The sequence below is a fragment of the Mobula hypostoma genome, chromosome 6 (genome assembly GCF_963921235.1).
Source record: "Mobula hypostoma chromosome 6, sMobHyp1.1, whole genome shotgun sequence".
Lineage (NCBI taxonomy): Eukaryota > Metazoa > Chordata > Chondrichthyes > Myliobatiformes > Myliobatidae > Mobula > Mobula hypostoma.
In genome coordinates this window covers 167,446,030-167,462,671 of record NC_086102.1, presented here as the reverse complement: position 1 = coordinate 167,462,671, position 16,642 = coordinate 167,446,030, and the positions used below count along the sequence as shown (strand labels likewise).

General features: G+C 40.5%; 1 protein-coding gene across 1 annotated transcript in view; it reads right to left on the bottom strand.

Annotated features, from left to right (window-relative positions):
- Positions 1 to 15,927, bottom strand: part of col28a2a (collagen, type XXVIII, alpha 2a) — a 103,429-nt gene extending 87,502 nt beyond the window's left edge. The window contains exons 1-6 of the mRNA XM_063052594.1: positions 15,780 to 15,927; positions 14,836 to 15,404; positions 7,776 to 7,796; positions 4,403 to 4,462; positions 1,525 to 1,578; positions 1,356 to 1,400 (exon numbers count right to left, since the gene is read on the bottom strand). Coding sequence (XP_062908664.1) covers positions 1,356 to 1,400; positions 1,525 to 1,578; positions 4,403 to 4,462; positions 7,776 to 7,796; positions 14,836 to 15,404; positions 15,780 to 15,927 — 897 coding nt within the window. The remainder of the gene's footprint in view (positions 1 to 1,355; positions 1,401 to 1,524; positions 1,579 to 4,402; positions 4,463 to 7,775; positions 7,797 to 14,835; positions 15,405 to 15,779) is intronic.
- Between the last annotated feature and the right edge of the window lie 715 nt (positions 15,928 to 16,642).

Sequence of the window (16,642 nt, the reverse complement as noted above, 5' to 3'; positions counted from 1 at the left end):
CTGGTTGGTTTGAAAGTCATATTTCTGTGCCGTATCACTCTATGGCAAAGCTAAGGAGGTGAATGAAGGGAATATATAACATGATGGGAGTTCAGGACAAGAATATTGTGGAAGGCTGTTCCCCTTGGTGGAGGGGTCAAGGATTAGAGGTCACTGATACAAATTAAAAGGGAAACGGAATTGAGAGCGACATGAGGTAAAACAAATTTAGCAGTGTGTTGTAATAGTCATAGTCATACTTTATTAATCCCGGGGGAAATTGGTTAATCTCGAAGCTGTACTTGAGGGAGCATTGGTTGTGATCGTCAAGAAAGAACTTGATAAATACAGTATAGAGCAGAGAACTGTTTTTGAGACTGTGGAGAAATAACCATTGTGCGGAACTGGAAAGCTGGTTTGGTAGATCTGACATAAATGTGATGTGACAAATGACCTCCTAACCATTCTATGCTTGTTGTACAGTTTCCCCAAATTTGGACAGATTATTATTTAACAGTGATGTCAAAGTCAAAGAAAAATCTATTTTTGGAGTACATATATGTCGCTACATACAGCGCTGAGATTCTTTTCCTGTGGGCCTACTTAGCAAATCTATAGAACTGTAACTGTAAACAGGATCAGTAAACTGTAAACATCAGGAACTGTAAACTGTAAACGAACAATGCAAATACAGAAAATAAATAAAAAGCAATAAATAACTAATATGAAAAAAACAAGATAAAAGAGTCCTTAAATGAGTGTAGTTATGTCCTTTTGTTCAAGAGCCTGATGGTTGAGGGGTAGTAACTGTTCTTGAACCTGGTGGTCCAAGTCCTGAGGCACCTGTACCTTCTACCTGACGGCAGCAACGAGAAAAGAGCATGGCCTGGGTGGTGAGGATCTTTGATGATGGATGCTGCTTTTCTATGACAACATTTCACACAGATGTGCTCAATGGTTGGGAGGGTTTTACCTTCCCAATTTAGATGAAGTTAGATGAATAAAACATTGCATCAAGTTTAACTGAAATTTAAGGAAATATTTCATATTACTGTGTTGGAAATCTAATTATTGGCTGATTCAGAAGAATTTGTACTCCCAGCATGGGACTTTGCATGCCCAGTGTATGAACCTGTCAAGCTTGTGCTATCATTTAAATCCACTTTCACATTCTCTAAAAATCATGCTTTTGTGATGAATTTGTTATGACTGCACCTCACTCTCTCCCCTCATACAGGCAGATTATAGATCTCTGAAGCACTTTGATGTGCATTTTACATAAGAATAGCTTATTCCCAACAATTTATGTTCATACTCAAAAACTTGACAGATTATGAAAAGACAGCAAGGTGTAAGTTCTCAGAATTAAATGGTACCTCCAGTCCATCCCGTCCGGGAATTCCACTCAGACCTGGTTCACCCTGATGAACAAAATATTAAAAGTTATCAGCTAAGAAGTTGCTGAGGGAATAAAACAATAAAATACATTGTGATAGGCTAACTATTCATTTATTTGCTTAAAACAATTACTTAAAACAGCGCTACCTTATTTCCTTTTAGACCCGGAGCACCATCATCACCAGAGCGTCCTTTTTTCCCCTGAAAAGCACAGGCATTTAAAAAAAGCAAATTGTGTTTCAGATAGGTGAGTGACAACTAATAAATAAAAGAGAATTACTGAATAATAAAGATGAATAACAAAGGGACATTGTTAATACTGAATATGTAACACAACTTTTACTTCTGAGTGAGGTGATTCAATAATCATCTAGCATCGTATACCGTACACACCTCCATATGATTCATTGTGTGGTGAACAGTTGAGGACAGATTACAATACTTTTTGATTACTCTTGTCATTATTTTTAATCATGAAAATTTGAACTGTATCCCCTTTAGTAGGAAGTACTCCTCAGCATTGTAAGTCCCATTTTTTTGCCGGGGGGGGGAGGCCAGTTAGACAGAAGCAGCTTGTTATGGTACCCACAATGTGAATCTACTGTGGTTTTTGCTTTACTACTTGAACTATCATACATCACTATGAAATAACAACTAAAAAAAAGAATAAAAAACCTGGATTGAAGTGCTCTGCAGTGGTTGCTGGTTTTCTGCCTTGCAAAGCTCATAATATTGAATTTGTAAAAACTTTTAAATTGCAGCAGAGAGAATGCCAGGAATCTGACTTTCTGCACGTGTTTGTGGCACTGCAGCTGCCTAACTCCATAAACATCGGTCAACTCAAAGCTATTGAATGACTTGTAATTGAAACATCGGTATTTATTGTTCAAAGAAACTGCAAGTCTCAGCCTGAGTTCATAGGGCTGCCAGGGAGCAGCTTTTGTGTCAATTATTTAATTATGTTGCAAACTGAGTAACTGCTGTCATTACTCAGATCAATGAAACATGAGGTTTCCACAATTACCCTTACAATTACATTTTAGGCACAATTAGTTAACAATAAAAAGAACATTTTTTCACGAGTTAAAATAAATCTCAGATTAACATCCCACTGAATGGGTACTATTTCTTGGCAATTTCAAATAATATTGGCCAGTTGGGCAGTGAGACTAATCGGGAACCAGAATGGGGAAGTACAAAGCAAGCCAAAGGGGGGGAGGGTAAATGAGTAGTTTGCCCTGAAAGTGAAAGACAGCATAAAAAGATGAGAAAAGAAAGAGATCAGGAATGAGACGTTTCCATCAGGAACCAGTGAAACATGGGAAAAAGTCACTTCAGGCTTTGAGGTTAAACTCCAGAGAAGGAATACTGTGAGGGGGATTCCCAATAGTTAACAAAAATTCCTGAAAGGGAGTGCTCAGTTTAAAACTTCTGAGAAGGGAAGGTGAATATGCTAGTTTAACAATCCATATAAAACAATCAAGTCTGGTGCTTACAACTAATCACAAGCTTTAAGAGGTTATAAAAAGATGACAATAGTTCCAGCAATTCAAGACTACTTGAACTAAACGGAGAAGCAGAAGTTTTCTTTACAATGTAGAAGACCATTAGAAGATTTTCCAGAGATATTTTTAAAAAATGAAATGCTTAGAGTAAATAAAGAGAAACATTTTCCAATGGACAAAAGGTTGGTACTCAGACAGATGGTAATAAAAGCAAAAAGACATGATGGGAGAATAGAATATCTGAACTATTAGGATTTGAGCTGCATTTCACTCTGGCAGATAAAGATTCAATGGTAACTTTCAAAAAGGGAATTAATTTAAATACCAAACTTTCCTGAGGTACCCGATAGAAATGTTGTGGACTTGTTTCTTCGTATGAACCCATTGGGTAAAGGTTTAATATCCACTATTCGAGATATGTTAGCGATTTAGAGGCGAGCCCCCTTTGACAAAATTAAAACTGCCTGGGAGCATGATTTAAATTTTCCTCTGTCCGACGAGGTTTGGGATTCAATTCTCAAGTCAGTTAATTCAACTTCTTTCTGTGCTCGCCACTGCCTTTTACAGTTTAAGGTTGTATACAGGGCTCATATGTCTAAAACTAAATTATCGCGGTTCTATCCTGATATTAGTCCCTGTTGTGACAAGTGTAAAGGGGGCGAGGCTTCCCTTATTCATATGTACTGGGCTTGTCCTAGCTTGGAGAAATTCTGGAGAGATGTCTTTTTAACTTTATCCCATATACTTAATTGCTATTTGGAACCTAACCCACTGATTGCTCTTTTCGGCACCTCAGGAGAAGCTGACGCGCACCTGAGTCTGACTAAACGTTGTACATTGCCTTTTGCCTCTCTTTTGGCCAGACGTGCAGTCCTTCTTGGGTGGAGAGATGTTGCCCCACCCACTCATGCTCAATGGCTCAGAGACATTATGTCCTACTTAGACCTTGAAAAGATTCATTATTCACTTCTTAATTCGGACATAAAGTTCCAAAAGGTGTGGGGACCTTTTCTTGAATATTTTCATAATTCCCGTTTAGATTAAGGGTTCATCCCTCCTTTTTTTTCTTTTGCATTTAAATCCCTTACTTCCAGCTTCTTTCAGTTAAGATTTACGTTTTTTTTTAAAGTGTGTAAACATATTATAGCTCAGATAGTAGGCAATATACCTTCTTTTCATAAATACAGCTCTGTGGTGATAAAAGTTCTGATCAACTTTTCTATATATTGTAAGGTTGGCTTGGAGTTGGGTAGTGGGAGGGTGGGGTGGTAACTAACTTTATATGATTCTACTATGGGTGCTTTTCCTTAACTGTTATGAACTGTACATTTGATAAGTTTGTTTTACACTGTATAAACTTTTTTTTACTGTTTTTTTGTTGTTGCATTGTAGAAACTTACAAAAAAAATTAATCAAAAAGGGAATTAGTTAAACTTACTGAGGAGAAGAGGGAGGGATATGGGAACAATCTTTAAAATTGAAGTCAGAGCAAGTTAGAAGATACATTGTAACAAACTTACAGCAGCACCAGGTGGACCTCTTTCTCCTTTTTCACAAAAACATTTTGGTGTTTTGGGGCACTGAAAGAAGTAAAAGACATCAGTAAATTAGATACAATGTAACTGCCTGCAAAAAGAAAAGAAATCCATGAAGAAAAAAAATCAATTTAAGATTCAAGAACATAAATGCAGAATGTACTTTCTGAAGAAGTGGCTAAACTTGTGTATTATGGATGGAATTCCAGAAGGCAACTATGAATCTCTTACTGAAGTTAAAAACTCTGTATGGCAGGGAGTGACAAGTTCTATTACACGGGATCGATTTTGGAACATCAAGAATTTTATACACCAGTTAATTAATTAGATGGACAAGCACTGATGACCCAAAGATTGCGACCATAGTAAGAGATGTAAATAGAAGCATTACCTTACAACCAGGTTAACTGAACAGGCAGACTAAGCTGGAATACAACAAGCAGTTCTTGCTGCTATGCCTCAGGGAAGATGTATTGCCCTTTTAAAAGAATGCTGCATAGATTTATTAGCATCATAAACTGGACCTTTAGGGATGAGCAATAAATGCTAGCCTTGCCAGAAGCATCAGATTCCAAAAATATTTTTGTTAAAAAAAAATTCATTGGTTGAGTTGCAAGGGGTGATTATACATCTAGAGTTGTATTCACTATAATTTAGGTTAGGGTGTGAGCTTAAAGGTTTCAAAACATTAAGGGAACTGACAAACATAACGAGAGAAAATATAGACATAAGAGGTACGGTAGACGTTGGAACTCAAGAGCAATACACACAATGTGCTGGAGGAGCTCAGCAGGTCAGGCAGCATCTATGGATGGGGAAAAATAGTCAACATTTCTGGCCAAGACCCTTCATCAGGAGAGAAAATATTTCTGCTGATTGGGGTGATAGAAAGAATCAAATATTTTTGAGTTAATCCTTTCAGGAGCAATGTAAGGAAACACTTGTATATCTCAAAGGCTAGCAAAGCGAAGAGACAAATATATGTGACAGCTAATGCTAGATTTGTATCTTGTATATCTCAAAGGCTAGCAAAGCGAAGAGACAAATATATGTGACAGCTAATGCCCGATTCGTATCTAATATTCACAGATTTTTCTTCAACAAAAGATACTGGGACAAATATTCCTGATAACCTCTTTGTAACAGTTGCCCATAGATTGGCAATTCCTGAAGAGAGTCTGTAGTGAAACCTTCCTGTAGCTGGCCATAGGAATTCTGCATGGTTCAGGAATTTAACAAGGCAGGCTGAACTTCCGCATACTTCCAAGCTCTCAGCTGAGAAATCCACCCACTGAACATGCACCTGGTTGACTTGGCATAACAGAAACTGTTGAAATCAATCATAGAAATCAGCTGTCAGGATTTTTTTTACAACCTCCCATAGGTACAATTGTAGCTAGTGGAGAGGCCGACACACAGCTCCAGAGACATAGGCTCATTCCTGAATTCTGGTGAGTGTGCATATCCTCCTGTAACTGCACCGATTTCCTTTAGGTGCTCTGGTGACCTCTCACATCACAAACATATGGGTTGATAGATTCTGGAGCCTTTATTTATTACCCCTAAGTGGTACAGCCTGCCAATGGGAATGTGGGGATAATAGAATAGGATTACTGTAGGATTAGTGTAAATGGTGCTTGGTGGTTGGCAGTGAGTTATTGGGCAGAAGGACTTGTTTCTATGCTGTATGACCTTATGATATTATCATCATCACTCATAATCTAGTTCAGGTGAGGATCAATAGAAGCAAAGTTGCATGACAAGTCCAAATGTAACAAATTAATTAGAAAAATATTTCAGAGTTCAAATAGGCATCACATATATTTTGGGAAAAATTATGTTTTGATTAAGAACCGAAAGTGTCAGCTTTTTGAGGCTTACTCTAATTGTCGTTGTAGGGCCAGCAAGGAATTTCAATAGTAAATTTTTATTTGTTTCTGGATTTCCTATTTGTCATTTTTCAGATGGTAGGCCTGGAAATAACCATATAACCATATAACAATTACAGCACGGAAACAGGCCATCTCGGCCCTTCTAGTCCGTGCTGAACTCTTACTCTTACCTAGTCCCACCGACCTGCACTCAGCCCATAACCCTCTATTCCTTTCCTGTCCATATATCTATCCAATTTAACTTTAAACGACAACATCGAACCTGCCTCGACCACTTCTGCTGGAAGCTCGTTCCACACAGCTACCACTCTCTGAGTAAAGAAGTTCCCCCTCATGTTACCCCTAAACTTTTGTCCTTTAACTCTCAACTCATGTCCTCTTGTTTGAATCTTCCCCACTCTCAATGGAAAAAGCCTATCCACGTCAACTCTATCAATCCCCCTCATAATTTTAAACACCTCTATCAAGTCCCCCCTCAACCTTCTACGCTCCAAAGAATAAAGACCTAACTTGTTCAACCTTTCTCTGTAACTTAGGAGATAAAACCCAGGCAACATTTTAGCAAACCTCCTCTGTACTCTCTCAATTTTATTGACATCTTTCCTATAATTCGGTGACCAGAATTATTAAATTAAATTATTATTATTATTACATTAAATCCAGAAATAACAAAGAATAGGATGCATATAAGGTTGAAAGAGTACAAAGAAAATTTACAAGGATGTTGCCGGGACTGGGGGACCGGAGTTATAAGGAAAGATTGTACAAGTTAAAACTTTATTCCCTAGAATGTAGAAGATGGAGGGGAGATTTGATGGAGATATACAAAGTTATGAGGGGTATAGATGGGGTAAATGTAAGCAGGTTGTTTCCACTGAGGTTGGGTGAGACTACAACCAGAGGTCATGGGTTAAGGGTGAAAGGTGAGATACTTAAGGGGATACTTCTTCACTCAGAGTGCGGGGCGAGCTGCCAGTGCAAGTGGTGGATGCAATTTCAATTTCAATATGTGGGAGAAGTTTGGATAGGTACATGGATGGGAGGGGTACGGAGGGCTATAGTCCAGGTGCAGGTAGACAGGAGTGGGCAGTTTAATTGGTTTGGCATGGACTTGATGGGCCAAAGGACCTATTTCTGTGCTGTAATTTTCTATGACTCTAACAGAAAAATAGGGTACATGAAAGGTTGAGGGATGCAGAATGAGTAGAGTAAGAACTGGTACCATTGACCATTTTTCACCCCTATTTAAATCACTGTAAATTGAATTGATTATTTCTTCAATCCTTGTACAATTAGGACTGAAGAAAAAATTACAGTAGTTCAACCTACACTAATTTAAATCTTATGAAAAGATGTAATTGGATGACTAATTTGAGATTCTCTATTGGTAAACAATTTTCCAAACCATAACCATACTACTGACAGCATCCACAAATAAGCTTCTTTAGGAAATAAATCATACTTACCCCTTCGTTGATCAGCTCTCCCTGAAAAGATAAAGCACAAGATTAGCTTTCTTAAACAGTATTGGATCAAAGGACATTACCATGAGATCTTTGGCTCCTAGTGGGCAGGTATGCTTAAGGGGCTCAAATTGAGGTTATGATGTTGTATCTCCATCTCTGATCAGTCCTCCCTCTGTATACAAGTGGGCTCTTGGGCTTGTAATGTTTTATTTCACTTTTCATTGCATTTTTCTCAATCCTTTACCAGAATGCAGGTTCAGGTGGGCAGAATGTGAGACAGGTGCTAGGGTCTGTAACACCAGTGAAAACTTCCATTAGATCCAGATCTAATCTGCCCATTCGGTTTAGTCTTGATTTAAACTTTGCTGCACAACCATTGCCTAGTAGCAACTTACTTTATGGAGCCCACAAATATGAAAGGAGAAAACAACATTTCCTTTGATTTGCTTGACAAATGCATTTGATTTCAGGGACAACTGATTCAATTTTACAATGTAATATTATTACCCCAAATCAAAATAAATTCCATTACTTTTTCTAAAGTGATGGGTATTATCACTGTGACTTGCCATAACTTCTCATCATGTAATTTAACACATACTGCTAGCAGAGTGTCACTGGAGATTGGAACTGTAAACTAGTGTCAATCAATAAAATATGATCAATCCTCAGAATCAAGAATGATGGTCTGGATTTTTATACGTTTGTTAATAAAATAAGAGAACAGTAGTTCCATTTTAATGCAACTTTGTATAAAGTCTCAGCCTAAAACAAACTTCTCAATTAACCCAATAGCTAAAACTGCAATTAAAGATCATTCGAATCTGAGCTTCCCACTGAATAAACTTGTTTTTGGTGTAATTTAAAAAGTCATTACCTTAAAACCTGTGGAATAATTGAAATAAATAATTCCAAAGTTTTGTACCTTCAGCTTGGAGATATTCCTCCTTTTCTCCCCTAAGTGGCTAATCCCTAAACCCGGAGACTATGGCCTCTAAATCTAGGTATCAGTCCTACCAGTCCTGGACTGAATCAAGCAACAATGTCTCAGATTAATCTGGCTTTTATTTTAAAACCTTGACTGTATTTCAAATGGTCACTGTCCTCTCTGAGAATAAAAATTTAAAAATTCTGGACGATATAAGGGGAAGGATTCATGAAATAATTTATTGCATTTTAGGAAATAAATCTGTGATGGATTCCTGACTGACAATATCTGGAAAATTGGGCCTACCTCTCTCCTGTCTCTTGGAATTATTTGTTATGATCTGTGTTTCATGCCTATTTTATCTTGTACTTGAAAGCCCCAATTTGGAGGACCAATTACTGATGGACTGTGGATAATCTGTAAACATTTGTTGCAATATGTCACAGGCATCTTGCTGACGGTTCTGTACAATGAAATGAAGACGAGGAAATAGAGATAGTGTTACTAAGTAATGATAATGGCTTCTAGCGCTAATGTCTGTTTTCATCTTTACCAACTGTATTTCCAAACTATGCCATTAGCAAGTGACTGAAGAGTCCAAAAAAGAGGATGCCTTGTACTGGTTATGCAACCATTCAAGTTTTGGACCTTCCAGTTGGAGGAACAGTAATAAGACTACAGATTGAAATGAATGCAGCCATAATTTTGCATGAAATGTTGACTAAGAAGGAATTTTTCTCAAATTTTCTGATTTATAGTGCCACTCTGCTGACCCTTCAAGGAAAATATTAGACCACAAGGCACAGGAGCAGAATTAGGCTATTCTGCCCATCAAGTCTCCTCCACCATCTAATCTTGGCTACTTTATTTTTAGCTCTCAACCCTGTTCGGTATTTACCTAATAGCCTTTGGTACCCTTACTAATCAAAAACCTCTGCTTTAAGTATAAGACCACAAGACATAGGTGCAGAATTAGGCCATTTGGCCCATCATGTCTTCTCTGCTATTTGATCAAGGCTGATCCATTTCCCTCTCAATCCCATTCTCCTGCCTTCTCTCCATAGCCTTTCACTCCCTGACTTAACAAGAATCTATCCAACTCCGCTTTAGATATATCCAATGACCTGGCCTCCTCCACAGCCACCTGTGACAATGAATTCCACAAACGTACCATGCTCTGGCTAAAGAAATTCTTCCTCATGTCTGTTCTAAATAAACATCCCTCTTTTTTGAGATTGTGCCCTCTAGATCTAGACTCTCTCACTGTAGGAAACATCCTCTCTATCTCCACATCTACTCTGTCTAGGCCTTATGACATTCGATAGGTTCAATGAGATCCCCGTCATTCTTCTAAACTCCATCTAGTACCAGCCCAGAACCATCAGAAGCTCCTCATACAAATAAACTTTTCATTCCTGGAAGCATTTTTGTGAACTTCTTTTGAACTCTCTCCAACGTCAGCACATCCTTACTTAACAAGGGGCCCAAAACTGCTCACAATACTCCAAGTGATGCCTCTCCAGTGCTTTATAAAGTCTCAACACTACACCCTTGCTTTTAGACTCAAGTCCCCTTGAAATGAATGCTAACATTGCATTTGCCTTCCTCACCACCAACTCACCCTCAAAGTTAAACTTTAGGAAATTCTGCATAAGGACTCCCAAGTCTCTTAGAATTTCAGATTTTTGAATTTTATCCACTTTTAGGAAATATGCACTCTTATTCCTTCTACCAAAGTGCAAGACCATACACTTCCTGAAACTGTATTCCATCTGCCACTTCTTTGCCAATTCTCCTCATCTGTCCAAGTCCTTTTGCAACCTCCCTGCTTCGCAACACCATCTGCCGTTCCACTTTCGCAACACCATCCGCCCCTTCCACCTATCTTTGTATCATCTGCAAACTTGGCCACAAAGTCATTAAATCTGTCATCCAAATCATCAACATACAGCATAAAAAAAAGAGGTCCTATCACTGGTCCCTGCGGAACACCACTATTCACCGGCAGCAAATGAGAAAAGGCTCCCTCTATTCCCACTCTTTGCCTCCTGTCAATCAGCCAATGATCTATCCATGCTAATATCTTTCCAGTAATTCCATGGGCTCTTATCTGGCTACGCAGGCTCACGCGTGGCATCTTGTCAAAGGCCTTCTGAAATTCCAAGCACACAACATCCACTGATTCTCCTTTGTCTATCCTGCTTGTTATTTCTTCAAAGAATTCCAACAGGTTTGTCAGTAAAGATTTTCCCTTGAAGAAACCATGCTGACTACGGCCTAGTTTATCATGTGCCTCCAAGTACCCTGAGACCTCATCCTTAATAATCGACTCCAACATCTTCCCAACCACTGAGGTCAGATTAACTGGCCTATAGTTTCTTTTCTTCTGCCTCTCTCCCTTCTTGAAGAGTGGAGTGACATTTCCAATTTTCCAGTCCTCTGGAACCTTCCCAGAATCTAGTGATTCTTGAAAGGTCTTTACTAATGCTCCCACAATCTCTTCAAGTACTCCTTCAGAACACTAGGGTGTAGTCCATCTGATCCAGGTGACTTATCTACCTTCAAACCTTTCAGCTTCCCAAGCAGCTTTTCCCTAGTAATAGTAACTGCACTCACGTTTGCCCCCGACACTCCTGAACTTCCAGCATACTATTAGTGTCTTCCACAGTGAAGATTGATGCAAGATACAGTACTGTGCAAAAGTCATTTATATAGCTAGGGTGCCTAAGACTTCTGCACAGTACTGTAGTAATTTTATGTATTGCACTGTACTGCTACTACAAAAACAATTCATAACATAGATGAATGATGATAAATCTGATTCTGATATGGATGTCTATTGTGTACTGAGAGTGGGAAGGGGGCAGGGAAATGAATCGTGGTTGGGAAAAGTGGAAGGGAAAGAGGATGGAGTGGGAAGCACCAAAGAGACATTCTGTAATGATCAATAAATGTATTGTTTGGTATCAAATGGCTTTGTCCGGTGTTTCAGGGATGGATGCATCTGTCCCCACACCATTCCACCCCCTCTCCCTGGCACTCCTTCTCTGACACCTATCCTACATCCCTCCCACAGCACTCCACCCTCGTTAAAGAACTCTAACCCAATTGCAATGTATTTCTGGGCGATGTTAAAATTTCGAAGCCTGATTGCTTAAATTGCAAACCAACACACACGTAAAATATTTAAAAAGGCGATACGCGGAATCTCAAAATGTTTCCAAAATGAAATTAAAAATCAAAGGAAGTGATTTGTACATGTCAGGGAAACATATATGAATGGGAGCCTAAATAAGTTTAAATGCAAATTTGCCCACTCATCCAACCTATCCAAGTCACCCTGCATCCTCTTAGCATCCTCCTCACAGCTAACACTGCCGCCCAGCTTCGCGTCATCCGCAGGCTTGGAGATGCTGCATTTAATTCCCTCGTCTAAATCATTAATATATATTGTAAACAATTGGGATCCCAGCACTGAGCCTTGCGGTACCCCACTAGTCACTGCCTGCCATTCTGGAAAGGTCCCTTTTATTCTCAGTTTTTTCTTCCTGTCTGCCAACCGATTCTCTATCCATATCAATACCTTACCCCCAATACCGTGTGCTTTAAGTTTGCACACTAATCTCCTGTGTGGGACCTTGTCAAGAGCCTTTTGACAATCCAAATATACCACATCCACTGGTTCTCCCCTATCCACTCTACTAGTTACATCCTCAAAAAATTCTATGAGATTCGTCAGACATGATTTTCCTTTCACAAACCCATGCTGACTTTGTCCGATGATTTCACCGCTTTCCAAATATGCTGTTATCACATCCTTGATAACTGACTCTAGCAGTTTCCCCACCACCGACGTTAGGCTAACCGGTCTATAATTCCCCGGTTTCTCTCTCCCTCCTTTTTTAAAAAGTGGGGTTACATTAGCCACCCTCCAATCCTCAGGAATCTAACGAGTTTTGAAAAATTATCACTAATGCATCCACTATTTCTTGGGCTACTTCCTTAAGCACTCTAGGATGCAGTCCATCTGGCCCTGGGGATTTATCTGCCTTTAATCCCTTCAATTTACCTAACACCACCTCCCTACTAACATGTATTTTCCTCAGTTCCTCCATCTCACTAGACACTCGGTCCCCTACTATTTCTGGAAGATTAGTTATGTCCTCCTTGGTGACGACAGAACCAAAGAAGTTATTCAATTGGTCTGCCATGTCCTTGTTCCCCATGATCAATTCACCTGTTTCTGACTGTAAGGGACCTACATTTGTCTTAACCAATCTTTATCTTTTCACATATCTATAAAAGCTTTTACAGTCAGTTTTTATGTTCCCTACCAGCTTTCTCTCATAATCTTTTTCCCCTTTCCTAATTAAGCCCTTTGTCCTCCTCTGCTGGACTCTGAATTTCTCCCAGTCCTCAGGTGTGCTGCTTTTTCTGGCTAGTTTGTATGTTTCTTCTTTGGAATTGATGCTATCCCTAATTTCCCTTGTCAGCCATGGGTGCACTACCTTCCCTGGTTTATTCGTTTGCCAAACTGGGATGAACAATTGTTGTAGTTCATCCACGCGATCTTTAAATGCTTGCCATTGCATATCCACCATCAACCCTTTAAGTATCATTTGCCAGTCTATCTTATCTAATTTACGTCTCATACCTTCAAAGTTACCCTTCTTTAAGTTCAGAACCTTTGTTTCTGAATGAACTGTGTCACTCTCCATCTTAATGAAGAATTCCACCATATTATGGTCACTCTTACCCAAGGGGCCTCACACGACAAGATTGCTAACTAACCCTTCCTCATTGCTCAATACCCAGTCTAGAATGGCCTGCTCTCTAGTTGGTTCCTCGACATGTTGGTTCAGAAAACCATCCCGCATACATTCCAAGAAATCCTCTTCGTCAGCACCCTTACCAATTTGGTTCACCCAATCTATATGTAGATTGAAGTCACCCATTATAACTGCTGTGAGGTTATCCACTTTGGTGGCAAGAACAGGAAAACAGATTATTATCTGAATGGTGGCCGATTAGGAAAAGGGGATGTGCAACAAGACCTGGGTGTCATTGTACACCAGTCATTGAAAGTGGGCATGCAGGTACGGCAGGTGGTGAAAAAGGCGAATGGTATGTTGGCAATGATAGCAAGAGGATTCGAGTACAGGAGCAGGGAGGTTCTACTGCAGTTGTACAAGGCCTTGGTGAGACCACACCTGGAGTATTGTGTGCAGTTTTGGTCCCCTAATCTGAGGAAAGACATTCTTGACATAGAGGGAGTACAAAGAAGGTTCACCAGATTGATTCCTGGGATGGCAGGACTTTCATATGAAGAAAGACTGGATTGACTAGGCTTATACTCACTGGAATTTAGAAGATTGAGGGGGGATCTTATTGAAATGTATAAAATTCTAAAGAGATTGGATAGGCTAGATGCAGGAAGATTGTTCCCGATGTTGGGGAAGTCCTGAATGAGGGGTCACAGGTTAAGGATAAAGGGGAAGGCTTTTAGGACCAGATGAGGAAAAACTTCTTCACACAGAGAGTGGTGAATCTGTGGAATTCTCTGCTACAGGAAACAGTTGAGGCCAGTTCATTGGCTATATTTAAGAGGGAGTTAGATATGGCCCTTGTGATTAAAGGGATCAGGGGGAATGGAGAGAAAGCAGGTACAGGGTTCTGAGTTGGATGATCAGCCATGATCATACTGAATGGTGGTGCAGGCTTGAAGGGCCAAATGGCCTACTCCTGCACCTATTTTCTATGTTTCTATGTTTAAATGCCTGTCTGAAACAGTGTAACAACTCTTCCTACCACATCAGGATGGACACTGCTCTCCGTTCCACTATTGGAAATGGAAGCAGGAATGTGAACCATTTTGTAAGAGTTCAACCCCAGGTAAAAAAAATTCTTTGTAACAAGCTGTTGCCATTAAACCCGTGGGATAATGTCAACGCAGTGCTCCCAATAGTAAACACTCGGGATGACACGGTATTGCTTCCATTTGAAGGCAGCAGACAGTGAAATTGGAAGGAGAGTAAAAGTGAAGATCCTTATACATTGAATTCAAACGAGTGTGTGAGATCGAGTTGTAAGATTGACATGGAGATGCTATATGTTAGAGTCCAGCGCCCTTACCACTTCCAATAAGAGTTTCCCCAAGGCGCTCTGGTCTTGCAGGTTGTGAACGAAGCGGGAAGCGGGCGCGCTGGCCAGCAGACGCAGCTTGGCCGCGTTGGGCAGCTCGGTGGCCACGGGCGACATGCCCACCGTGAAGAACTTTATGCCTTGGTTCTTGGCCTCTGCCGTGGCTGCGTAGATGTCGGGGTTCCTGGGGTGGTCCACGCCGTCGGTCATAAGCACGGCCACCCTGACGCTGCCCGGGACTGCCTCGTTCAGGTAGAGCTGGGTCAGGTTGGTGATGGCATATGTGGTGTACGTGCCATGGCCGATGTACCCAATGGGCACGACGCGGGCTCTGAAGGCGGCCGCGCCGCTCCAGTCGCGGAAGGTCTGTTCAATCAGCACCGTGCTGGAGTACTGCAGAAGCGCCACTCTGGGCACCAGCCGCCGGCCGCTCGACACCCGCAGCTGCTGCAGCCGGTCCACGAAGTCCAACACGAAGCTCTTCTCGCGGTTGTGGTTATAGTCCTTGGCGCTCTCCGAACTGTCCAGAAGAAACGCGATCTCCAGAGTACAGTCCTCCTCTGAATGAGGTGGGAGAGGAAGACAGTCATTGATTTTTGAAAGCTGTTATCATATTCTTGGATTTACAAAGTATAAGCGTGCGGTGAAGAGATACAACGACCAAAGATTTTCCCTCACAAAAGTGCGCAAGGTTAAGACAAAGCATCACCAGCAGGTTGTTCTATTCTGAAGTGCCTCAGATAATGAAAACCACGCTTAGTGTCTGCATTGCGTCGGGAGCGGGTTTGTGAAGCAAAATTCTCTGATCATTATTTACCCCATACCTACTTCACAGGCAAACTTATAAAGTAGGAGTTACTAACGAGGAAAGTTGGGTAACAAGCAGCAAGTATGTGTCAAATTGGCACAAAGTTAAAACAAAAATCAAACATTACCTTGTTCATTTTCGCCAGGTGGATTAGCCGAGAGATATTTAATTTTCTGTTTTCTGATTAAATTTCCGTCGCCACGTTCTTCGTAGTCTTGTGACAAAACGTATCCTGCCCAGCCTAGTAGCCACCAGAGTTGATAGAACGCTTTCATTCTTCCTGTCAGAATATATCTCTATTTAAGCGTGTTATAACAACTATAGACAATTTTCATGAACACATGTCTGCCAGAGTATTTATAAAATGGTGGCTTTTTTTTTGGTAATTTACAGTTTGCCACAATAATGGATTAAACATCTGAGGTAAACTTTGTCTGCTTTGGGTACAGAGTTTTATCAAGCTGATACAACGAACAAAATTATTGCGAAGAACAAGAATTTCAGGATGTATATCGCATACATTTCTCTGATATTAAATGGAACGATAGAATATACAGACTGATGAAAACACGCTGGCAGAACAATAGTTTTAGAAAGTGGACAACCTAAGTGGTTAACACGCACAAAATGCTGGAGGAGCTCAGCGGGTCAGGCAGCATCTACGGAAATGTTTCGGGCCGAGACGCTTCACCCAGTCAGGAAAGGAAGGGGGAAGATGCCAGAATAAAAAGGTGGGGAGAGGCAAAGGAGGGCAAGCTGGAAGGTGGTAGCTGAAGCCAGGTGGGTGGGAAGGGTTGCTGCAAATTTGACATCAAAAAGTTGGATTTACATATTACCAGATGGAAGATTCTGCTGCAAGCACCTGCCACGGCAGTATCCTCAAATTAACTTTCGTCTCCACTGGATTGAAATGCAAAGCAAACACCAACCGAGTAAGTTCCGCCGAGTGTCGAGGGTCGTCCAATTTATTCTCTGGGAATTCTGCCGCTT